General features: G+C 44.0%; 1 protein-coding gene across 1 annotated transcript in view; it reads left to right on the forward strand.

Annotated features, from left to right (window-relative positions):
- dcc (DCC netrin 1 receptor) overlaps positions 1-27,109 on the forward strand; it is a gene marked incomplete at its 5' end in the record, with an annotated part of 1,018,431 nt that overhangs the window by 316,757 nt on the left and 674,565 nt on the right. The window contains 2 exons of the mRNA XM_070862030.1: positions 3,590-3,740; positions 6,136-6,272. Coding sequence (XP_070718131.1) covers positions 3,590-3,740; positions 6,136-6,272 — 288 coding nt within the window. The remainder of the gene's footprint in view (positions 1-3,589; positions 3,741-6,135; positions 6,273-27,109) is intronic.

Consider the following 27,109-nt stretch of genomic DNA (forward strand, 5'->3'; position numbering starts at 1 on the left):
TGGAAAATTATCACCAATGCATCCACTATTTCTAGGGCCACTTCCTTCAGTACTCTGGGATGCAGACTATCAGGCCCTGGGGATTTATTGGCCTTCAATCCCATCAATTTCCCGAACACAATTTCCCGCCTAATAAAGATTTCCTTCAGTTCCTCCTTCTCACTAGACCCTCGGTCCCCTAGTATTTCCAGGAAGTTATTTGTGTTTTCCTTCGTGAAAACAGAACCAAAGTATTTGTTCAACTGGTCTGCCATTTCTTTGTTCCCCATTATAAATTCACCTGATTCTGACTGCAAGGGACCTACGTTTGTCTTCACTAATCTTTTTCTCTTCGCGTATCTATCGAAGCTTTTGCAGTCAGGTGTTATGTTCCCAGCAAGCTTCCTCTTATATTCTATTTTCCCCCTCCTAATTAAACTCTTTATCCTCCTCTGCTGAATTCTAAAATTCTCCCAGTCCTCAGGTTTGCTGCTTTTTCTGGCTAATTTATATGCCTCTTCCTTGGATTTAACATTATCCTTAATTTCCCTTGTTAGCCACGGTTAAGCCACCTTCCCCGTTTTATTTTTACTCCAGACAGGGATGTACAATTGTTGAAGTTCATCCATGTGATCTTTAAATGTTTGCCATTGCCTATCAACACATCAAGTATCATTTGCCAGTCTATTCTAGTCAATTGGGGGCGGGCCTTCCAGGCGGGGCGATTAAAAATCCTGGCCCAGATGGTTACCGTCCCCAATCGGGGCGCGGGGCAATTTTGGCCCCCATGCTTCTCCAGTTTCCTTTCATAACTCAGACTCCCGACACTGGGAATCATCCTTGCAGCTCTTTTCTGCACTGCCTCCAGTGACCGTAACTGGTGTGGTCAGAACAGAACACAATAAAGATTGATCATTACCTCTTCTGACTGATACTGTATTCTACTGTTTTTCCAAGAGGTTCAGCATCCTATTGATTTTGTTGATTGTTCCTCTGCATTGGTTGGACAAATTTAGTGTTGCGTCTCCTAAGGCTTCTCGGTGTCATACAGCTTCATCATTATATATTTCAACACCATTCATGGAGTAAAACATGTTGTCAATTTTTCTTTCTATGTGCAGAACTTTACATTGGTTTGCATTAAAATTCCTCTGACATTGTTCTGCCCATTTATATATCGTGCCCAGTTCATTCTGTATTTTCTGTGCTTCCTCTTCCAATTCCATTACCCCTTCTTGCTTTGTATCATCTGCCAATTTGACCACTTTGCATTGAGCTTCTGAATCCAGGTCATTTATGTAAATTAGAACAAGTAGTGGTTCCAGTACTCAGTCCTGAGACACCAATTCATTACTTCTCCTACTCCGACATAACTCTTGTGCATTCCTAGGGTTGACCCTGATTCCCCACAGTTTAAACATTTTTAATTAATAACCTTTTGTGTGGAACTTTGCCAAATGCTGTTTGGAGGTCAAAGTAAACTGCATGACAGGGCTTACCACTGTCCACTGGGCTTGCCAACTCCTGAAAGAAATCGAAAAGGTTGGCCAGGCAGGATCTCCCCTTCTTAATCCATGCTCACTGCTGTTTGCTAGATTGTTATTGTACATATGATCCTCAAGCTTATCCAGGAATTCATTATGTGGGGTATTGTTTTAATTATTTAAGGATCATAATCTTGGAACCCTAGAATCATACAACGCAGAAGGAGGCCATTCGGCCCATCGTGCCTGTGCCGGGACTTTAAAAGGGCTATTCAGTTAGTTCTAACACTGCTGTTCTTTCCCCATAGCTCTGCAATGTTCCATTACAAGTATATCACCAATTCCTTTTTGAAAGTTACTATTGAACCTGCGTCCAGGCAGTGTATTCCAGATCAGAACAATTCGCTGTGTACAACATTCTCCTCTCTGATTCTTTTTCCAATTATCTTATGCTCCAGGATTACCACTATTTTAAACATGAGCAAAAATAATTGCAGTGACATATATACTCTTGAAGTAGAACATATCTCATCATATTCTCACCTTGTGTGTTTAGTCAATTAAGTGTGAGCTTTTGCTATGTCGCTATGGGTCATTAAGAAGTAATTAACAATGCAGACAGAAAGACAAAAAGCCACTTTAGATTACTGCAGTGGAAACTGACTTGTTAATTACTCGGATAAAATTTAGTCCTGTAGAAATAAATCAGGAATAGAAACATCTGTATGTGGATCAAAATTTATCTTCAGGCATAAACGTCATTTTCAATATACCTTTTAAAATCAAAAGGTTACTACAATTAGTTCAGAGATGCTCTCAGTTCTCCCAATGGTGACATCATTCATTAGGTTATTTTTCTTACCCATTTACAGTTAATGGGTGGAAACACCAGCCTTCAGAAATCTATAATTTCAGATGAAGAAATATAATTATAAATAAAACAAGATTTTTAAAGTTAGTCATAATTATTTACAAAGATTAAATCTTACAAAAGTGACCTGACAGTGATACTCGCTCTTCAATTAGGATTTGATTTTATCAATCTTCTTTGGAGAAACAGCATACCTATAAAACTAAAGAATGAAAAATATGAGAGCAGAGATCACGCAGAACCATTTGAGCTGGTGGAAATGCAATGTGGCAGAACCTCTGCACCTTTTGGGATGCCTGCTCCATTGAAGCAGCAAATCTCAGATGGCACCTCTAAAAGGTGGAGGAACAACTTAGTGCTGGTAATCATTGCTCTGGGATTGATTACCATTCGTTCTGATTTGCTGGGGCCTTTACTTGGCCTAAAATGGAACCTGTACCTGCCTCTCAGCAGACATGGGTCCTGCTGGGCCTCACTGAGGGATGTTGAGTGGAATTCCTGAGGAAGCCCAATGACAACACCCAGAAATGTCCCCAAAGTGCTGGAACAATACAGTTGGGGCTGAGATTAGAAGCACCTTGCCCACACCAAGGTCACAAATTCCTGCCAAGTTATCAGTGCGGTGGAAACCAGGCGGATCTGGGTTCCACCCTAGATTCCAGCAGAATTATACTCTTGGCGTTCACACAATTTCTATCCTATGTCATACTTCAACCCCATTCAGACTGGGTCAAACAAACCTGGAATACTTTGGACATTGCGAGATTCCCACAAACACAATGAGATGAATGACAAATATTCTGTCTTTGACGGTGTTGGTTGAGGGAGGAATGTTGGCGAGGACACGAGGAGAACTCCCTGCTGTTCTGCAAACAATGCCATAGACCTTTAACATCCACCTGAGCCACCAGAACAGGCATAGAGGTCTCAGGTTAATGTCTCCTTCAGAGACTGGTACCTTTGATGGTGTAACATTCCCTCAGCATTGCACTGAAATGTATTTTGGGAATTCATTATTTAAAAAAAATAAGATCCCGAGCAAATGTATTAATAACAGAAAAAGTGGTTAGGTGTCCTAATAGTGTTCAGGTGTGATTTGAGTTACAAAAATGCCAATACAGTTAATTTACAGAGATTCAAACAGTAGGTTCACTTTGGTTGGGTTGGATTATGTATTGTTCAGAATAAAGTTTTGCATCTTTTCACGTAATATCTGTGACCGTGGTGCTAAATTTTCCTCTTTCTCACTTTAAAGAGCCTGGCGTGCACAGACAAATAATGTTCATTCAGCGACCCCTAAACACGGCTGTTCCGGAAGGAAGAGATGGAGTGATGGAATGCTGTGTTTCTGGATTTCCAGCACCTACAATCACTTGGAAGAAAGGGGATGAGATAGTTCAGACAAGGTACTTGTGTCTATTATGTTTTTCTCACGGCCCCAAATCAGTAAAAACTATTTGGACCTGTCTGAAAGAAATAAAATCACACGGCCACTTCATACTTCACATTTTAGTAGTTCTCTCCCCACAACAAGTAAAGGACAGCTTCTGTTCAAACAGTTTTGATATATTGAGCTTGCTATTCATTTCACCATCTTCTTCACCTGTGCACTGCTTCCTCACACTGAGCCAGGATTGCTACAGCATGTACTAGAACGTTGGATATTTCCAACGAGCCCATTGATTCCCATAGTACAATTTCTCAAAACCTTTTTGTGCTCCTGGCAACTAACATAATCACATTTGTTAGACATTTATCCTCGTTACTCCAGCTGCACCCCTTGAGATATTACCGCACAGCCACAAAATAAGCCAATTCCAATGACAATCAGAATGGATCAATTCAAAAAAAGGAATGGAAGTCTGTCACTACAACCTTGGAAGGCTCGATAAGTAAAACATGGTCGTTGAGCATTCATTTCAATGGATGTAACAACATTTGGCTATTTTGAGACTTTTTACTGCTTAACATAGAAAATAGAAAATAGGTGCAGGAGTAGGCCATTCGGCCCTTTGAGCCTGCACTGCCATTCAATATGATCATGGCTGATCATGAAACTTCAGTACTCCACTCCCGCCTTCTCTCCATACCCCTTGATCCCTTTAGCCGTAAGAGCCACATCTAATCCCTCTTGAATTTTATCCAATGAACTGGGTTCAACAACTTTCTGTGGTAGAGAATTCCACAGGTTCACCACTCTCTGGGTGGAAAAGTTTCTCCTCATCTCGGTCCTATATGGCTTACTCCTTATCCTTAGACTGTGACCCCTGGTTCTGGACTTCCCCAACATCAAGAACATTCTTCCTGCATTTAACTTGTCCAGTCCAATCATAATTTTATATGTTTCTATGAGATCACCCGACATTCTTCTAAATTCCAGTGAGTATAAGCCTAGCTGATCCAATCTTTCTTCATATGTCAGTCCTGCCATCCCGGAAATCAGTCTGGTGAACCTTCGCTGCACTCCCTCAATAGCAAGCATGTCCTCCCTCAGATTAGGAGACCAAAACTGCACACAATACTCAAGGTGTGGTCTCACCAAGGCCCTGTACCACTGTAGTAAGACCTCCCTGCTCCTATACTCAAATCATCTCGCTATGAAGGCCAGCATGCCATTTGCTTTCTTTACTGCCTGCTGTACCTGCATGCCTACCTTCAGTGACTGATGTACCATGACACCCAGGTCTCGTTGCACCTCCCCTTTTACTAATCTGTCACCATTCAGATAATAATCTGCCTTCCTGTTTTTGCCACCAAAGTGGATAACCTCACATTTATCCACATTATACTGCATCCCATGCATTTTCCCATTCACCTAACCTGTCCAAGTTCCCCTGCAGCCTCTTGGCATCCTCCTCACAGCTCACACTGCCACCCAGCTTAGTGTCATCTGAAAACTTGGAGATATTACATTCAATTCCTTTGTCCAAATCATTAATGTATATTGTAAATAGCTGGGGTCCCAGCACTGAACCTTGTGGCACCCCACTAGTCACTGCCTGCCCTTCTGAAAAGGACCCGTTTATTCCTACTCTCTGTTTCCTGTCTGCCAACCAGTTCTCTATCCACGTCGATACATTACCCCCAATAACATGTGCCTTAAGTTTGCACAATAATCTCTTGTGTGGGACTTTGTCAAAAGCCTTTTGAAGGTCTAAATACACCACATCCGCTGGTTCTCTTTTATCCACTCTACTAGTTACATCCTCAAAAAACTCTAGAAGATTTGTCAATTCAGCACCCTAAGAAACAGTGATTGCAAATGCTATTGCAAAGGCTGGAAATGGCTCTACCGGACTCCTTACAATTCATTTGGTGCAAGCATATACACTATGTATAGTCTAATTAAATGATCTATGCATGACAAAGATGTAGCTTATAGGGACCTGAGTTTAAAAAGAGACCAATTCAACCATTCCTGTTGTAGTCACTCCCAGAATAGCATTTTCATGTCGACCATTTTCAGTACAATGCATTGAGCAAAACTATGACTGATCAGGTATAGATGACACTCGCACAAGATCAACATTTTTGAAACGTGAGCTATTCCGTAAATTGCAAAAAAGTTAAAATTCCAAGTTCCTATTCGCTATCTCTTTAACTGCAGTTCAAAGTTAGTTTTGACTCGATACCTAAAGAGAAGGTTCAGACTCGCACACATTTTAAACTGATTAACACCTCTGTTAAAATGGTGAACAAAGCAATTGAGCAACCTCAAGTTGGGTTCTGTGAACAAATATGCGTATCTCTTGGAAGATCTGTTCTTCAATTCTTAACAGTAGACAACTTTAATTGTTTCAGGTCCAAAAAGTACTCGTTGCTGGCTGGAAGTAACTTGCTCATCAAAAGTGTAACTGAACAAGATGGCGGGTTTTATACGTGTGTCGCCAACTACGAGAATAAGACAGTGGGTGTCTCAGCGGAACTCACTGTGATGGGTAAGTTTAATCTGATAATTGATTCATTAACTATTCTAATAACAATGTGTCTCAACATGTTGTACAAAAACTCCATTAAAAATGTTGAATGTTTTAGGCAGCTATGTTCGAATGTGTTCTGATAATTGTATTATATCCATGAGCATAACGTCAGCTTGATTGTGCAGTAGTTAAGCCACAGGATTTCAGTGAAGCATAATGGTGACAGTTTCAAATTTTTATGCCATGTCCACTTGAAATATCGAATAGACTATATATAAAAACAGAAAATGCTGGAAATCTCAGCAGGTCAGCCAGCATCTGTGGAGAGAAACCGAGTTAACGTTTCAGGTCTGTGACCCTTCGTCAGAACTGGAAACGTTCGAGATGTAACAGGGGGAGGGGGAGGGGAGGAAAGAACAAAAGGGAAGGTCTGTGATAGGGTGGAAGGCCGAAGGGATTAAGAGACAAATGGGATGATGGGCAAAAAGAAGATGGTAATGGAACAAGTTAAGAGATGTTGGGATGGATTTTTGGGTCTTCTGCACTCCGCTTTTCACTCCGGAACGGTGGCAATGGCGGTGGTGAGATCTTCTGGCCAGGCAGTCAGCCACCAGCTCTCCGCAGGGATTCTCGGGTCCGGTTTTGTGGTGGCGCAGAGCAGCACCGCCCTGAAGAGCTGCACCGGTGTGCAACTGGTGCGAGTTTGAGCTCCTGCCCGACCCGTCCACCTGGAAGCGCACCCCGCAATGAGCGCCTCGGAAATCAGGGCGGTCCAACCATCCTATCAGCAAAGAGATGAGTAATGTAAGTGTGATTGCTTTATCTTTTAATTTTTTAGCGATTGTGTTGTGGTGGCGTGGGCAATATTTAGAGAATATTTTTGTGGGGGATTTTTAGGTTTCCCCTGCCTCCTCCCCCCAGGCGTCTCTCGGAGTGCTCCCGGCCCGGTTCTTTAACTCGGGAGTTTCCCACCCTAGCGCCAAGAGAGGTGTACAATGCCTCCCTTAGCGCTGCGACCCCTGATGCAGGGCCCAGATGCCCAAACTTACCGACTGAAGCACAAACTATTCCCTCCCACTAACTTTCCTGCCCCGCTGCAATTATCGCCCCAACAACATAAAAGCCTAAAATCCAGCCTCAATGGTGAGTCTAGATGGGGTGTGAATGGCAGAATCATCACCAGCTGCCGTGGGAAAGAGAAAACAAAAGGAGGGGGTTGTAAGACTATGATGGATTTTGTCCTTCCAAACTTGGACTTTATGTATTGAAAGCAATTTTGAGCTCATACTAAGATGCAGTAGTGGTGATTACAGGCTCATCGCTAGTGGTGATAGTGGCAGGAGAAATTAAGCGTAGTACGAGGCATTAAAAAATATTGTCAAAACAATAACTGCAAACCTCAACCAATACACCAATAAGCCTGGTAGAAATACTAAATCAGCATACATTTAAAAGTCACTGACAAAATCGAAGTAGACAGCATGTCTCATTTGTAAGAGCTGGTTTTTCTCATTTGTTGAGGTTGAGTCAAACCTTTATGGAAAAGGCAAAGGTGGAACATGAGTCTTTTAACGCTGAACTGCAACACAATGGGATTGATTTTCGTCCTTACTGCCTGGGTGTTAAAGCGCAGAGAGGAAAATCGGCTGCGGAGGACTGCACAGCCATAAGGGAGCTCACCTGATTTTCCTTCATGGAAAGGAATTGGGTAGGCTCCATTATTGATGTGCAATCCTCCTAATCTGTTCTCTTTGCTCCACTCAGGTGAGACTTAACGCCTAGGTGATAACGATAAAAATCTTCCCCAGTGTGTCACAGTGGGGCAGGGCAGTAGACCACAAACTCACTGTGCCTTGGAATGGTAGTGCCAAGGCTCACACCCATCAACTTGAACATGATAATCTTTGCCAATGTTGCTATTGGCAGCATCAAACAAAGGACCCTTTACTTAAGGTGGGTGAAGGGGAAGTTAACCTCGCTCGCTCACATACACTTTTAGTGGTGGTTTCAGATTGGTGTTGGGAGCAGGCCATTTCATAAGAATATAAGAACATAAAAAAAAGGAGCAGGAGTAGGCCATTTGACCCGTCGGGCCTGCTCCACCATTTAATAAGGTCATGGCTGAACTGATCATGGACTCAGCTCCACTTCCCTGCCCGCTCCCCATAACCCTTTATTTCCTTATTGCTCAAAAATCTGTCTATCTTCACCTTAAATATATTCAATGACCCAGCCTCCACAGCTCTCTGGGGCAGAGAATTCCATAGATTTACAACCCTCTGAGAGAAGAAATTTCTCCTCATCTCAGTTTTAAATGGGCGGCCCCTTATTCTGAGACAATGCCCCCTAGTTTTAGTTTCCCCTATGAGTGGAAATAACCTCTCTGTATCCACCTTGTCGAGCCCCCTCATTATCTTATATACTTCGATAAGATCACCTCTCATTCTTCTGAACTCCAATAAGTATAGGCCCAACCTACTCAACCTATCCTTATAAGTCAACCCCCTCATCTCCAGAATCAACCGAGTGAACCTTCTCTGAACAGCCTTCAATGCAAGTATATCCTTCCTTAATATGGAGACCAAAACTGCACGCAGTACTCTAGGTGTGGCCTCACCAATACCCTGTACAGTTGTAGCAGAATGTCTCTGCTTTTATACTTTATCCACCTTGTAATAAAGGCTAACATTCCATTGGCCTTCCTGATTACTTGCTGTACCTACATACTAACTTTTTGTGTTTCATGCAGCAGTAACCCCAGGATTCTGTACTGCAGTACTTTGCAATTTCCCTCTGTTTAAATTATAATTTGCTTTTCTACTTTTTCTGCCAAAGTGGATAACCTCACATTTCCCCAACTGTTACCAAATAAAAGTGCTGTGGAAAATGGGGTTATAGTACTTTAAAAAAAAAAGAAAGAAATTTAACATTTTGAGAAGTGAACATTTATGAAATATCATATCTGGTGTTACTTATGTCATTTTCTTATACCAGAGCACAAGCCTATTAAGTACTTTTCAGGTATGTGCTGATTCTTTTTAATGGAAAACAAATGTTTAGCACAGATGGCATTGGAATAGTTTGCTTTGACTTTGGAAATATGTTCCTTTAACCCACAGTTTGCAAAGGAGGCAACACAAAGCCTTCAGTCTTCTCAAATAGCTTCAGTCATGGTTTAGAAATATCCCCGTACTTTATTAAACATCAATTTTTTTGTTCTCCTGTCTCTGAGTCAGAAGTTGCACCATTCAAATCCCGCTCTAGACAATACCGACAAATGGAGTCCAGAGCTCTCGATCTGAACTCTCGGTTGACATTCAGTGGGATATTTGCCAATAAAATCCTCTTACCATATAGGACCAATCATCTTAATGGCTGGCATAAAGATAGTTACGGCCATGAAAGAGTGTGAAGATACATAAACAAGAACATCTGAAAAGGCAAGGTACTCTGATGAAGATTGAAGATTTGTCAGCATAGCCTAGAAAGGAAGCTAATACAGCAGACTGGCTGACCGATGTCAGTCTCTGTGTGGGATTACAAATATCACAGATCAACTTCACTGACTGGTTGGATTCATCTTCAGGTTGATGAAATGGATCTGTGCAATAAACAACATTTCTCATAAAAGGCGTCTTGCTTTATTTAATGCAGTGGGGATTTAGGGTAAACCTTGGGAATGGATAAGAAATTAGATAAAAGGGAGAAAACAATGAGTATTCATTAAAGGAATTATGTTTGGATGTGGGAAAGCGCTAAGTGAGACAACAGATTTCACTTCTGTCCACACTATACATACCCCAGCTGAAAGGACAGGAAAGCTGACCCAATGCCATTGTTCACTCAGCCATTAAGGAGTGTGTGAGCAGAGATGCTCAAGACTCACCTGCTGATTTTGTCTTCCTCCTTATGAGGAATTGCCTGACATCTACCTGTTACAGTATATCTGAGACCTGCAACTCAACACTTGGTGAATCGTGCGCACCAATCCACGTCCTACCACTCAGCTGCTGGGCACTAATGTATTGCTCCACTACACAAATGGTCGGCTCTTTCATTGTCCTGTCGTGTGCACCTTTCTGTTTGATTAAACTACATACTTTCTAAGTCCATGCTTTTAGAATTGATTTTTTTGTTATTTATCATTTTCTTGTGCCACTGCACATGTGCCCATACATCAATTTGCAATGTTCCATTTGATTAGCATTATGCGAGATGTAGTTCTAATTCATTATGCAGTCCCACAGCTCTGTCGCCTGATTGTAATGCCTGTGCCTGGACAATGGGATGGAAATTCTGTTGTCCAGCGCCTCAGTTCGCATCCAGAAGAGGGGTTAAAGTGTGCGTAATAGCTTAGCAACCGGGCGCGCAGCTTTTCGTGCCCCACCAGAAAATTCAGTTGAGGGCTAACTGGGGCATGAAACACTAGCGCCTGACTGCTAACTATCCGTCCGATCATGATGTCAGTAGGATGCAAAGACCGCGCTAGCACCCCGCTCGCTAAATTCGATCCGGCCGCCTCATTTAGCGACCGCCACTAATCAAGTCTGAAAAAATAGTCGGTACCGCCTTGCACAGTCGTTAACTGGTGGCTGCTTAAAGGGATAAGGAAGCGCTTCCCTCGGAGGTCACAGTCAGTGCAACGTTTACAAACAGCACGGTGTATGAGCCTCCGAGTTTGCAGCAGCAAACAGACATAACAATACAGCTTGAAAACAAGTGATTTTGAAAACTTCACTGGATGCATTACTATGCCACGCTTTTAGACTTGGCTTTTCCCAGGATTTCAAATCAGATTTCAGAGCCTGCGCAATGGATTCCAGAATTTAACGCGAGCACTTTCGTTAGCCTCCCCCAGGTCAACTGTGTAATGGCTGATTTAGTGCCCCTGGCAGTTCTTGGTCCAATTCCAACAAATTTCTCAGCGGGAGTGCAAACTTTTTCAAGGCGCTATACTTACCGCTCCACCTGGATTAACGTCTCAAAATGGGCGGTAATGAATTTCCACCCCAATGTCTTTTTCCTTGTCGCAATTTTCTCCCTCTCTCTTCTAAAGGCACTAACTTTTCCTAGGCTGCTATTCTAATGGCACCAGCAGGTCTCTGCTGCTTCAACCTTGTTTCAGTGTTTTATCTAAGGAAGGTGGTGCAACAAAGGTTCACTAGATTGATTCCTGGGGTGAGAAGGTGGTCCCATGAGGAGAGATTGAGTCTATACTCTCTGGAGTTGAGAGGCATGAGAGGTGATCTCATTGAAACATGTAAGATTCTGATGGGCCTTGATAGTTTACAGGCTGAGCAGTTGTTTCCCCTGGCTGGAAAGTCGAGAACTAGGGGGCACAGTCTGAGGATAAGGATTCTGCTATTTAATACTGAGATGAGGAGGAATTTCTTCACTCAGTGTGTTGTGACTCTTTGGAATTATCTGCCCCAGAGAGCTGTGAATGCCTGGTCGTTATTCAAGACTGAGATAGATAGATTTTTTTTTGACTCTAGGAGAATCAAGGGATATGGGGATTGGGTGGGAAAGTGGAGTTGAGGTCGAATATCAGCCATGATCTTATTGAATGGCGGATGCAGGCTCAAGGAGCCGCATGGCCTACTCTTGCTCCTAATTCTTATGTTCGTGTCCACACAGTGAGTGTCACGTGCTATTTCGTTATGGTGGGCATCAACAATCATTTACATCTTGTGATCTCACCCAATCTTAACACTGCATAATCAACATGTTATTATTTTTCTCCAGTTTGTCCTGATTTAATAAAATCTTGCGTATCATTCCCACAACTGCATTGAATTTCTTCAAAGGGGAAAGTTCATGCGTTAGCCACTTACTGCAAAGACTAAATGACCTATGTGGGCACTTGGAACCCTTAATATTGATATTACATGCAGCATCATGTTTTGGAACATATGAATAGATGTTTCATTATTCAGCTGCATTTGAATAGTAAACATCGGTGCTCTTTGTGTGTTCAAGCTAAAATGTCCAACAAAAGCATTTGGGGTAATTTTCAACTTCACTGCGGGCCAGTAACGTGTCAAAGTAGATTGCCTGCTCTTTATAGAATTTGTCCGAGTTTCAGCCCATTTATCTCAGTGGGATGAAAAGTTCTATAATTGGCGCATGATCCATTCTGCCACATTACTGCCCATTTTTTCGAATATAAAGTTTGCCGTTATTTCAATTTGTGGTGTGAATCCAAAGTGTGACCATTTGGGGGAAGGGGTATAACAGTTCATATATATTTCAGTTTTCATTATTAAAAGTTAACCTACATACTATGGAGACATTAAAATCATTATTCTTGGCTGAGATAGTTCACGTGTTTTTTGCTAATTGTTATTACAACCACTCGACCTTGGTATCAAAGGTTCGTATCTCTCTGTTGGTTTAAAGCTGCCTTTGGCTCTAAGTGATTAGATGTACCACCCAGCAGGGCACTAAACCTAGCAAATTATAAGATCACTATTCAATCACTGGTCTGTGTTCATTTATTTCATCGAAGTTGAAATGTTACATTTGATTTGAGATTGGAAAAAGACAAAACACAATTCGGGTTTCTACTGCTGATCACTATTCTGTGACCTCTCCTGGAAAGTATACTATGTGGATGTTGGATGAGTACAGGACCAGGTTTGGCTGCAATGCAATCAACAGTTGAATAGTCTCTGGATAATTACTGTCTCGGCTCATGCATGAAAATGAACACATGCGCAAGAGACTGGGGGATATCTGGCAGTTGTGTAGTTCTAGCTCAGCATGTATTAACAACAACAACTTGGATTTATATAGAGCCTTTAATGTAGTAAAACAGCCCAAGGTGCTTCACAGGAACATTATCAAACAAAATTTGACCAAAAGCTTGGTTGAAGAGGTAGGTTGTAAGGCGTGTCTTAAAAGAGGAGTGAGAGGTAGAGAGTCAGAGAAGTTTAGGGAAGGAGTTCCAAAGCTTAGGGCTTAGGTGGCTGAAGGCATGGCTGGCAATTGTGAAGCGATGAAAACCAGGGGATGTGCAAGAGGTCAGAATTGGAGGAGCATAGATATCTCGGGGTGTTTGTGGGACTGGAGGAAGTTACAGAGACAGGGAGGGGTGCAGCCATGGAGGGATTTGAAAACAAGGATGAGAATTTTTAAATTGAACTGTTGCTGGACCAGGAGCCAATGTAGGTCAGCGAGCACAGGCATGATGGATGAACGGGATCAGTCACCTCAGAAGAGGAGGGGAGAAAGTTGTCCAGATTCTGGGAAAAGACAAATCACTTTGTGCTTAAATAAGTCACTTTTCCTTTGAAGGTTTGAAACTGTAATATTAATTTATTAGTCATATATCCTCTGTTGATTCATGATGTAGATAGAGTACTGTATGTGTATTATATCGTCATCATCACTCAACTGCTACACAGTTCGCTATGATGAATTTCTAGCTTGTCCAATCTTCACATATTTCATGTTGGGATGATATGCAGTTTGCACTGATCAACCGTAGCCATGTATTAATGGCTCTTGGAGGTCTGATCTTCTCTCCTGACACGTTCTGGTGAATTGCTTGTTATAGCATTGAACCTTATTTTCTCATTGCATAGCTGGTCTGTGCTGTCCTTGGTGGGTCATGTCACATCATGGCTTGAGCTACACACACACACATAGAGAATCTCACTGGCCAAGTCACCTGATCCTTTTCTTGAAATCCTGCATCAGTCAGTGGTGATACGATTGTGTCTGTCCTGTAAATGCATCAAAGACATGGTGCAGGAACCAAACTGTGCTCGCTTTTTGTCATTTTGCTTAGCAGCCGCTGAACCTATCTGGCCTACTTAAGATAGTCACCAAGAAAAGAATGAACTTGGATTTATTTAGCACCTTTCACATCCTCGAGATGTCCCCAAAGCACTTTACAGCCAATGAATTACTTTTAAATTGTAGTTGTCATGTATCTCACATTACTGTATATAACTGTATCTTACCATGTTATACATGACTGTAACTGGATATGACCTGTAACAATAAGCATACCTTACCACCAGGGGTGCACTTGCAGGAGACACTCCATACCTGTCCCACTGAGGTATATAAAGGGAGGTCTCAGGCAAGTGCAGCACTGGAGAGCTGGAATTAAAGGTGCAGGTCCTGAGTGACCTTGACTTCAGCATATGTCTCGTGTAAGTCAGTACATTAGAGTCAGGACTTAACAGTGGCGACGAGTTACAGGATCACAGAATCCACAGAATGGCTACCAACAGCTCAGATGAGAAATATAATGCTGAAGACAATTGGGATGACTTTACAGAAAGGCTCCAGCAAAGCTTTGTGATGAAAGACTGGCTGGGCGACGATAAGGCAGACAAGAGAAGAGCCCATCTCTTGACTAGCTGTGGCTCGAAAACATACGCTTTAATGAAAGACCTGCTGGCACCCGAAAAATCAGCAAGCAAGTCGTTTGAGGAGTTGAGCACACTGGTGAGAGACCACCTGAAGCCAGCGAGCAGCCTACACATGGCCAGACACAGGTTCTACAACTACAGACGCTGTGTGAGCCAAAGCATACCCGACTTCGTGGCGGAACTTCGGAGGCTGGCTAGTTCATGTGAGTTCCCCGATGAACTAAGGAGAGAAGTACTGAGAGACTTTTTTATTGAAGGAATAGGCCATGCAGGCGTATTCCGAAAGCTTATAGAGACTAAGAACTTAACTTTAGAGGCAGCAGCACTGGTCGCTCAGACGTTCTTGGCAGGCGAAGAAGAAACGAGGCTGATCTATACTTCGGGTACGACAACCAATGAGGCATCGGAACAAGGGGTTCACATTGTGAAACAAACTGCTACCCCCACTCACAGACAAAGGCAGGAGAGCAGGCCTTCAACAGCAGACAGTGGCGCTAGAAGCCATCAAAATCATGGGCCACATGAACGGCTGATCACATCTCATCAACCCACAATGCGAGCAATCAACAACAGATTGAGAGAAGCTCAAGGGAGACCAGCCAGATGCAGCTCATCCTTCGGAAACAATGGAAACGGTCTGTGTTGGAGATGTGGGGGAAAGCACTCAACCAGGGTGTGTCGATTTCAGCATGCCATTTGCAGGAACTGCAACTACACAGGGCAACTGGCTCGCATGTGCAGTAAAACAGCAGCTCGGCTGGTATACGAATCAGAAGGGTCGGAAAGCGGACCAGAAGACGGTTGGAACAGGGTACGGTACGCCGAGGTACAGCGGGTTAACACGATCAATGTCCACTGTTCTTACACCAAGATGCCTCCAATTATGATGACGGTTCTACTCAACGGGATACCCATCAACATGGAACTGGACACAGGGGCCAGTCAATCCCTCATGAGCGTTCAACAATTTGAACAGCTGTGGCCGCACAAAAGCAACAGACCAAAACTCACAAAGATCGACACCAAACTAAGGACCTATACTAAAGAAATCGTCCCAGTCCTTGGCGGCGCCATGCTCTCGGTTACACACAAAGGGATGGTGCACCGACTTTCCCTGTGGATTGTCCCCGGGGATCTCCCAGCCCTGTTGGGGAGAAGCTGACTAGCAGAACTTAATTGGAAATGGGATGATGTTCACACCATGTCGTCAGAGAAACAGACCTCCTGCTCAACAGTTCTAAGCCGTTTTGAACATCTCTTTCAGCCAGGTGTGGGCACCTTCAAAGGGGCTAAAGTTAGAATCTACATCACACAGGATGCCAGACCGGTCCATCACAAGGCTAGAGCTGTGCCTTATGTGATGAGGGAAAAGATTGAAAACGATCTGGACCGACTTCTGCGGGAAGGCATAATTTCTCCCGTGGAATTCAGCGACTGGGCAAGCCCCATCGTCCCCGTCATGAAGCCTGATGGATCCGTGTGAATCTGTGGGGATTACAAGTCTACCATAAACAGAGTCTCCCTACAGGACCAATACCCGCTGTCCAGAGCGGAGGACCTATTTGCCACGTTGGCTGGAGGAAAACTTTTCTCGAAACTTGACCTCACATCTGCGTATATGACGCAAGAACTGACCGAAGAGTCTAAGCTACTCACCACCATCAACACACATTGAGACCTTTTTGTGTACAATCAGGTCGGCAGCTGCTGTATTCCAGCGCAACATGGAGAGTCTGCTCAAGTCCATCCCGGGGACGGTTGTGTTTCAAGATGACATACTCATCACGGGCAGGGACACCGACTCTCATCTCCGCAATCTTGAGGAAGTACTAAGTCGATTGGATCGGGTAGGCCTAAGAGTTAAGAAACCCAAATGTCTGTTTCTCGCACCTGAGGTTGAATTTTTGGGCAGAAAGATTGCCGCTGATGGAATCCGCCCAACCGAATCCAAAACCGAAGCGATTCGCCTGGCACCCAGGCCCCGGAATGTCTCGGAACTGCGCGCCTTTCTCGGGCTACTCAATTACTTTGGGAACTTTATGCAGAACTTGAGCACGCTGCTGGAGCCTCTCCACGTGCTACTCAGAAAGGGGTGCGATTGGTTTTGGGGGGACGCCCAAGAACGCGCCTTCAATAAGGCACGCAACCTTCCATGTTCCAAGAGTGTTTTAGCCTTTTTTGACCCAGGTAAAAAGTTAGTCCTTACGTGTGATCCATCAGCATACGGGGTCTGGTGCATTTTACAGCACGTCAATGATGCGGGTAAATTGCAGCCCGTTGCTTATGCCTCCAGGTCACTTTTGCGGGCGGAGCGCGGGTACGGTATGGTTGAGAAGGAGGCGCTTGCGTGCACATACAGTGTCAAAAAGATGCACCAATACCTTTTCAGGGCCAACTTTGCGTTAGAAACCGACCACAAACCCCTCACGTCCCTACTATCCGAGTGCAAGGCAATCAACGCCAACGCCTCGGCGCACATTCAGCGGTGGGCACATGCTGGTGGCTTACGACTACACGATAAGGCACAGACCAGGCACAGACAATTGTGCCGACGCACTTAGCAGGTTACCCCGCGACCACAGAAGGGTCCGACGCACAGGACTGTGAGATGGTCATGGCAATCAAAGCCTTTGAATCCACAGGTTCGCCCATGACGGCTCGCTAAATCAGAGCCTGGACAACCAGCTACCCCACGTTTTCTCTAGTTAAAAGATGTGTTTTAACCAGTGACTGGGCAGAGGCTCGCGATGCCTGCCCCGAGGAGGTCAAACCATTCCATAGGCGCTTGCATGAACTCTCACTACAGGCAGACTGCCTGATGTGGGGCGGCCGAGTAGTTATACCCTTATGAGGCAGGGAGGTGTTTGTCCGGGAGCTCCATCGCGAGCAGCCGGGGATCGTCCTTATGAAGGCCATAGCATTGATGCGGACTTGGAGCTCTGCGTCCGTCGGTGCACCATTTGTGCCCAACTCAGTAATGCCCCCAAGGAGGCCCCCCTAAGCCCCTGGCCCTGGCCCACCAAACCATGGGCAAAATGTTCCTCGTAGTCATTGATGCATTTTCAAAATGGATTGAGTGCACCATTTTAAACTCGAGCACCACCTCCACCACTGTGGAGAGCCTTAGAACCATGTTTGCAACGCACGGCATTCCTGACATATTGGTCAGTGATAATGGTCCGTGCTTCACCAGCGCAGAATTTCACGATTTTATAGTTGACCATGGTATAAATCACATTAAGACGGCATCTTTCAAGCCGGCCTCCAATGACCAGGTGGAGCGAGCAGTGCAGATCATTAAACAAGGCATGCTCAGAATCCAAGGTCCCATGCTGCAGAGCCGCCTGTCGCGACTGCTGCTGGCATACAGATCTCGTCTGTATTCGTTGACTGGGGTTCCCCCCGCGCAACTATTAATGAAACAAACATTAAAGACCAGGCTCTCGTTAATCCTCCCAAACATGCATGAAAATTTTGAGGCTAAGCGTCAAAAGCTAACTGAGTACCATGACCGAAATTTGAGGGGGAGGTGGAATGAGATAGGGGACAAAGTGTTTGTGCTAAACTATGGCCGGGGTCCCAAATGGCTTGCAGGGACAGTAATAAACAAAGAGGGAAACAGGCTACTGGTTGTATAAATGGACAATGGCCAAACCTGCCGGAGGCATGGAGACCAAGTAAAAAGTAGATTCACTGATAACACTGAAGAACCAGAGGCAGACTACAATGTGGAACTCACACCACACCTGGTGGACAGACAGGTGGAACAACCTGAAGAAAGTGCAGTCTCAACAGACAACCCAGGCGAGATACCAGCAATCACACTGAATAAAACAGACAGCCCAGGCGAGATACCAGCAATCACACCGAACGAAAAACAGGCACCAAGGCAAACAACTGAACCACAACTAAGACGCTCCACGTGAGAGCGCAGACCACCTGAGAGACTGAATCTATAAAGGCAATAAGACCTTGGGGGAGGGTGATGTCATGTATCTCACATTACTGTATATAACTGTATCTTACCATGCTATACATGACTGTAACTGGATATGACCTGTAACAATAAGCATACCTTATCACCAGGGGTGCACTTGCAGGAGACACTCCATACCTGTCCCACTGAGGTATATAAAGGGAGGTCTCAGGCAAGTGCAACACTGGAGAGCTGGAATTAAAGGTGCAGGTCCTGAGTGACCTTGACTTCAGCATGTGTCTCGTGTAAGTCAGTACATTAGAGTCAGGACTTAACAGTTGTTTTATAGGCAAACACAGTAGGCAGTTTGCTCACAGCAAGTTCCCACAAATAGCAATGTGAATAATGACTTTTTAATCTGTTACTGGTACTGGTTAAGAGATAAAAGTTGGCCAAGACACTTGGAGAACTCCCCTCCTCTTCTTTGATTAGTGTAATGAGATCTTTTACATCCAACTGAGAAGACAGATGGGACCTCAAGTTAACATCTCTTCTAAAGGACAGCACCTCCAATAATGCAGCACTCCCACAGTACTGTACTGAATTGGGCTTGAACCCATGATTTCCTGATGCAGAGGTGAGAATGCTTCCACTGAGCTAATTCTGACACTAAAAAGAATTAAAGGGGAAGTTAGAAACAAATGGGTAAAACTAGGTGGCTTATGGGGTGAAAAAAACCTGCTCAGATGGGCTAAATGTGCTGTTTCTGAGCTATAACCTTTTATAATATATTTGGCCAGAATGCCTCTGGGATAGGGAGGGGTAAATCAAATTTGGGTTCCTGCTCTGAATTGCCGTCTAGTAATCTGTGCTAGAAAGTACAAAACCACTTCAGTGAGGACCTGAGACCTGGTAGCACCTGTGGAACTGTATCCCAACATGGCATAGTGCTTACAGGAGAGCAGCAGTGAAAAACCAAGTATGATTTCCTCCACCATATTAAAAGTAAGTTCATTTTGTGAATTGCTTGTCGAGCTCTGGTGCGTCTTTAGGATGAAACGTTAAACCAAGGCTCTGTCTGCCCTTTCGGGTGGATGTAAAAGATCCCATGGCACTATTCAGAGCAAGGGAGTTCTCTCCAGTATCGTGCCCAATATTTATCCCTCAACCAACATCACTAAAACAGACTATCTGGTCTTTATCACATTGCTCTTTGTGGAACCTTGCTGTGCACAAATTGCATGCTGCATTTCCCACAGTACAACAGTGACTACACTTCAAAAGTATTTCATTGGCTGTAAAGAGCTTTGGGATGTACTGAGGTCATGAGAGGCGCTTTATGAATTGCAAGCCTTTCTTTTTTAAGGCACTATATAAATGCAGGTAGTATCATCATCATCATAGGCAGTCCCCCGGAATTGAGGAAGACTTGCTTCCACTCTAAAAATGAGTTCTTAGGTGGTTCAACAGTCCAATACGAGAATCACAGTCCCTGTCACAGGTGGGAGAGATAGTCTTTGAGGGAAAGGGTGGGTGGGACAGGTTTGCCGCACGCTCTTTCCGCTGGCTGCTCTTGATTTCTGCATGCTCTCAGCAATGAGACTCGAGGTGCTCAGCGCCCTCCTGGATGCACTTCCTCCACTTAGGGCGGTCTTTGGCCAGGGACTCCCAGGTGTCAGTGGGGACGTTGCACTTTATCAGGGAGACTTTGAGGGTATCCTTGTAACGTTTCCTCTGCCCACCTTTGGCTCACTTACCGGGAAGGAGTTCCGAGTAGAGCGTTTGCTTTGGGGCCCTCGTGTATGGCATGCAAACGATGTGGTCTGCCCAGCGGAGTTGATCAAGTGTGGTCAGTGCTTCAATGCTGAGGATGTTGGCCTGGTCGAGGACGCTAACGTTGGTGCGTCTGTCCTCCCAGAGGATTTGTAGGATCTTGTGGAGATATCATTGGTGACATTTCTCCAGCGACTTGAGGTGTCTATGTCTCTGAGCCATACAGGAGGGGCGGGTATTACTACAGCCCTGTAGACCATGAGCTTGGTGGTGGATTTGAGGGCCTGGTCTTCAAACACTCTTTTCATCAGATGGCTGAAGGCTGTGCTGGTGCATTGGAGGTGGTGTTGAATCTCGTCGTCAATGTCTGCTCTTGTTGATAATAGGCTCCCGAGGTATGGGAAATGGTCCACGACCATTCGATCTGACAAAGGCTTTTGACACTGTCAGCTGCAGGTAGTATATTCTACTGTTAGTGGACAATCTTATAAACTGGCAGTGTACACGGACAGTGTGTTGATCTTTGAGTCTCATCTACTTGTGATGAACACGGTCAATTACACTCTGCACGGTCCTTAACTCTGTACAAACGGAGGTATAAATTGGTTTGGAGACCATTTGGAATTGCGGAAAATAACTTTATTCAACATTGATTCAGCTCAGTGTTCAGTGAAAGAGAAACCAGCAGGCTACCACACACTATGAAATGGAGAAAGAGAGTGATTGGCAGTTCCCTTAATTCAAGTGTTGCAGTACGCAATCAGTAGAAAGCCAGGTCACTTAATCCTCCCCAGGTGCATTTAAAGGTACAGCACCCTAACAGGAAAAAATGATTGCTACACAGTTGTTACACTGAGACCTATCTTCCTCTATTAAAGATCATAAATGACGATATGGTTGGTTGTGCAATATGTTGGAACTCCAATACACTTTGCCATATTGTATGGGGTGAGGTGGAGGTGGGACATCTGCGATTGTGATTCTCAACCAGGTGAGTTATCAAAAAGTAGGTTCCAATTTGACCCTTGGATTGTGCTGCGTTCATTCTGTCAACCAGGTTGGTAGTACGGGCAGCCATGATTGACTTCAGTGTCTGTAGGGTATGGGGAAGAAAATAAAGCACAGCCAGGTTTCCTTCCTTTGATTGTCTCCTGCTGAAAATTGCAGTTGTTTTAGGTTTTGAGTAAGAATTGGATTGCACTTAGTTATGCCAACCTCCACACTGTGTATGATGAAAGTTGTTTAGGTGAGGTACTGGAGCATGGTTGGTGCCCATGGAACTGTCCCACGGCAGGAGTGAGACCCGTCAGGAGGGGAGGGGAGAAAATCTAAACTTGACAGAATGGGTGAATCATAATGATTTCAGATTCTATTAATCTCCATGGGGCTGTACGGGATAACTATGTAAATTGAACAGATCTATCTTGAATTCTTAGAAACAGTGCAGATGACATTTCCTCCTGGCCACATCACTTCAGCAAATGCTTGTTGAAACGTGTTAAATGCAATTCTGTGTTCTCCATTGCCATGACAATTTCAAAGTTTTGATATTTCCTTCTAAGATAATCAGTTTCCTCTCTGGCTGTATTGTAATTGCAATTAAACAAGTTAGCATAGAGGAGCCCAAGGCCGCAAGAAGCAATTTCATCCCTTTTAGCTCCTAACTGTAACATTTTTCGAGTAAGTTTTCTCTTTAAGTAAAATACTGAAAGCTTTACACAGCTGCCTGCAGAGGTTCTGCAAAGACCATGTTCTTATGTCATGCATTAAAATACTGTTAATATAAATCAAAATCAATCCAGATAAACAATATACTATACACACAATGACAGTGGGACCTCCATTAGGTGCACTGTCAGAACTTTTGCTGGACTATACTTTGTGCAAGATGTTTTCCGGCACAGGTGGAATGGCCTCCTTCTGCACTGTTTAATTCTATCTTAACTTATTGTGCATTCAGTATCTTCCATTAGTGTGTTTTAATTGTCCTGGTTTCCATACCAAGGGACTGCTCGTGCAAATTTTGAGGAGTCTTGATAATCGGAAAATTGACATTATACAGTTTGGGGGCGGGGCAGGGCAGAGGGTGAGTTCCAAATAGAGTTTTACTGTTTAAATGTTGAGCCAATACAAAAGACAGCTGAAAATCTGAAATAAAAGAGGAGATCTTCGAATTGCACAATAGGTCTACATCTGGGAAAAAGATAGGTCAATGTTGGGGAAAATCTTCTCATGTTCTAACAAAAGGTGAAATATCTGGATAATGAAAGAAAGACTTACATTTATATAGCACCTTTCATGACCAACGGACATCTCATAGCGCTTTACAGCCAATGAAGTACTTTTTGAAGTCTAGTCACTGTTGTAATGTGGCAGCCAATTAGCGCACAGCAAGCTCCCACAAACAGCAATGTGATAACAACCAGATAAACTTATGTTGATTGAGGGATAAATATTGTCCACGACACCAGGGATAACTCCCCTGCTCTTCGAAAGAGTGCCATGGGATCTTTTACGTCCAGCTGAGAGCTGACAGAGCCTCGGTTTAACATCTTATCTAAAAGATAGCACTTCAGCACTGCACTGGAGTGTCAGCCTAGATTTTTGTGTTCAAGTCCCTGGAGTGGGATTGTGAACCCACAACCTTCTGACTCAGAGGCGAGTGTGCTACCTACTGAGCCATGGCTGACACTGTGACACTGGAGCAGAAATCTCCTCCAACTAGTTATTGGGAAGATTGATCCATTGTCCTCATTCGCCGCCACAAAATCCATTCCCTAATTACCAACTCCATCCCTCTTCCTGACAGCTGTCTGAGGCTGAAACAGATCGTTTGCAACGTTGGTGTCATATTTGACCCCAAGATGATCTTCTGACCACATATCTGCTCCATCACCAAGCCCGCCTACTTCCACCTCCATAACACTGTCCGACTCTGCACCTGCCTCAGCTCTTCTTCTGTTGAAACCCTCAGTCATGCCTTTGTTACTTCTAGACTTGATTATTCCAAGCTGGCCTCCCATCTTCCACCTACATAAACTTGAGCTCATTCAAAACTCTGCTGCCCGAATTTAAACTGAGGTCGCTAACTTTCATTGGCTCCCGGTACAATTACGTCTCGATTTTAAAAATTCTTATCCTTGTGTTCAAATACCTCTGTGGCCTCATCCTTCCCTATTTCTGTAACCTACTCCAGCCCTACAACACTCCAAGATCTCTGTGCTCCTCCAATTCTGGCCTCTTGCGCATCCTTGATTATAAACGCTCCATAATTCCTATCTCTTTGACCAAGCTTTCGGTCATCTGTCCTAATATCTCCTCATGTGACTCGGTGTCAAATTTTGTTTGATGCTCCTGTGAAGCTGTGTTAAAGGTGTTATATAAATGCAAGTTGTAGTTGTTGGTCAAAACTTAATGGTTATGTAGCATGGAAATGTAAAGTGTAACGTATGCACATGTGAGTATGCTCACAGGTTTGTAGAGCTGTTGAATTCTGAGTGGCTTAGCCAGTCACGTGATGTTCACAAGACTCATTAAAACCCCATTTAGTTTGGTTTAGGGGATCCACGATGAGATATGCGGTTGTGAGCCTATTGAATGAGCTGGTAATGTGTAGTGTGATTGTTAAACCTTTGTTAATAAACCAACTAGTTCTTTATAGCAATGTGTTACTATGAATTCTTAAGCAAAGAACCCATGAAGCAAATACATTACAGGAAGGAAATGAGAAATCAACACAAACAGAAAGATCATACATGCTACATAATCATTAAGTTTTGACCAACAACTAAAACTTGCATTTATATAACACCTTTAACACAGCTTCACAGGAGCACCAAACAAATTTCTGACAGGATTGGACAGGTTAAATGCAGGAAGAATGTTCCCGATGTTGGGGAAGTCCAGAACCGGGGTCACAGTCTAAAGTTAAAGGGTAAGCCATATAGGACCGAGATGAGGAGAAACTTTTTCATCCAGAGAGTTGTGAACCTGTGGAATTTTCTGCCACACAAAGTTGTTGACTCCAGTTCGTTAGATATATTCAAAAGGGAGTTAGATGTGTCCCTTATGGCTAAAGGGATCAGGGGCTATGGAGAGAAGGCAGGGGTGGGGTACTGAGGTTGCATGGTCAGCCATGATAATATTAATGGTGGTGCAGGCTCGAAGGACCGAATGGTCTGCTCCTGCACCTACTTTCTATGTTTCTATGTACCACCAACCAATGAGTAGAATGGCTTATGTTTCACTTCAAACTTTCCTTCAGTTTCCTTTGTGTCCTCATTCCTTTTGTTCTCATTCTCTATTCCTCAGGTTTACCATAAACATTGCTGTTCAAACTGTTTTGATCCTCATTTAATTTAACACACCTTTGGCTCATTTGCCCTGAAGGAGCTCCGTGAAGAGCACTTGCTTTGGGTGTCTCGTGTCTGGCATGCGAACTCTGTGACCTGCCCAGCGGAGCTGATTGAGTGTGGTCAGTGCTTCAATGCTGGGGATGTTGGCCTGGTCGAGGACGTGAACGTTGGTGCATCTGTCCTCCCAGGGGATTTTCAGGATCTTGTCATGTACTGTATAAAAATGAAAGATTGGAATGGCTTGCTTCGGAAGACATCATGATAGCAACAACTCTGCAGATATCCTTCCTCATCAGCCAAAGAATCACAAGTCATTCATTTCACATAGAAACATAGAAATTTACAGCACAGAAGGAGGCCATTTCGGCCTATCGTGTCCGCGCCGGCCGAAAAAGAGCCACGCGGCCCTCGGTCAGCAGCCCTGAAGGTTACATATAAACTTATGAACAATTGCGGAAAGGTAAAGAGCACCTAGCTCAGCCAGTCCACCCCAAAAATATCCCTTACACTGAAACATTCTACATTCCATCCCAACCGGAGCCATGTGATTTCCTGGGAGAGGCAAAAAACAGATAAAAACCCAGGTCAATTTGGGGGGAAAAAATCTGGGAAAATTCCTCTCCGACCCATCCAGGCGATCGAAACTAGTCCAGGAGATCACCCTGGCTATATTCGATTCTCTGCAGTACTTACCATCATATCTGTGACAGCCAACAAGAGATTATCCAGTCTAATCCCAATTACCAGCTCTAGGTCCGTAGCCCTGCAGGTTACGGCACTTTAAGCGCCAATCCAACCATCTTTTAAATGTGGTGAGGGTTTCTGCATCCACCACTCTTCCAGGCAACACGTTCCAGATCCCCACAACCCTCTGCATGAAGAAGCCCCCCCCTCTCAAAACCCCTCTGAATCTTCCACAAACCACCATAAAACTATGCCCCCTCGTAGTAGACCCCTCCACCAATGGAAATAGGCCATTGCTATCCACTATATCCAGGCCCCTCAATATTTTGTACACCTCAATGAGGTCTCCTCTCAACCTCCACTGTTCCAATGAGAACAAACCCAGCCTATCCAATCTGTCCTCCTAACTAAGATTCTCCATTCCAGGCAGCATCCTAGTAAATCTCCTCTGCACCCTCTCTAGTGAATCACGTCCTTCCTATAATACTGTGACCAGAACTGCACGCAGTACTCCAGCTGTAGCCTAACCAAAGTATTATACAATTTAAGCATAACCTCCCTGCTCTTATCTTCTATGCCTCAGTGAATATACCTTCTTAACCACCTTATCTACCTGGCCTGCTACTTTCAGGGATCTGTGGCTAAGCACTCCAAGGTCCATTTGTTCATCTACACTATTAAGTGGCCTATTGCTTAATGTTTCCTTTTCCTTATTAGCCCTCCCAAAGTGCATTACCTCACAATTCTCTGAATTAAATTCTATTTGCCACTGCTCTGCCCACTTGACCAGTAGATCGATATCCTCCTGCAGCCCATGACTTTCCTCTTCATTATCAACTACACAGCCAATTTTATTGTCGTCTGCAAACTTCTTAATCATACTCCCTATATTCAAATCTAAATCATTGATATATACCACAAAAAGCAAGGGACCCAGTACTGAGCCCTGCGGAACCCCACTGGAGACATCCTTCCAGTCACACAAATATCCATCAACCATTACCCTTTGCTTCTTACCTCCAAGCCAATTTTGGATCCAACTTGCCACTTTGCTCTGGATCCCATGGACTTTAACCTTTGTGACCAATCTATCATGTGGGATCTTATCAAAAGCTTTGCTAAAGTCCATATACACTACATCGTATACACGACCCTCATCGACCCTCTTGGTTACCTCCTCAAAAAATTAAATCGGGTTAGTCAAACACGATCTTCCCTTAACAAATCCATGCTGACTTTCCCTAATTAATCCTTGCCTTTCCAAATGTAGATTTATCCTGTCTTTGAGGATTTTTTCCAAGAATTTTCCCACCACTGAGGTTTGGCTGATAGGCCTGTAATTACTCGGCCTATCCCTTTCTCCCTTCTTAAACAAGGGTACCACATTAGCAGTCCTCCAATCCTTCGGCACCATGCCCAGATCCAAAGAGGACTGGAAAATGATGGTCAAGGCCTCTGCTATTTTTTCTTTTACTTTGCTCAAGAGCCTGGGATGCATTTCATTTGGGCCTGGGGACTTATCTACTTTCAAAGCTGCTAAACTCCTTAATTCTTCATCTCTCACTATGTTTATTTCATCCACAATATTACACTCCTCCTTGATAGCAGTATCTGCATTGGCCCTTTCCTTTGTGAAAACAGATGCAAAGTATTCATTTAGAACCTTACCAACATCTTCCGTCTCCAGACACAGATTACCCTCCGGTCTCTAATGAGACCTTTCTTTAGCTATCCTCTTACTCT

The sequence above is a fragment of the Pristiophorus japonicus genome, chromosome 2, assembly GCF_044704955.1.
Source record: "Pristiophorus japonicus isolate sPriJap1 chromosome 2, sPriJap1.hap1, whole genome shotgun sequence".
Taxonomy (NCBI): Eukaryota; Metazoa; Chordata; class Chondrichthyes; family Pristiophoridae; genus Pristiophorus; species Pristiophorus japonicus.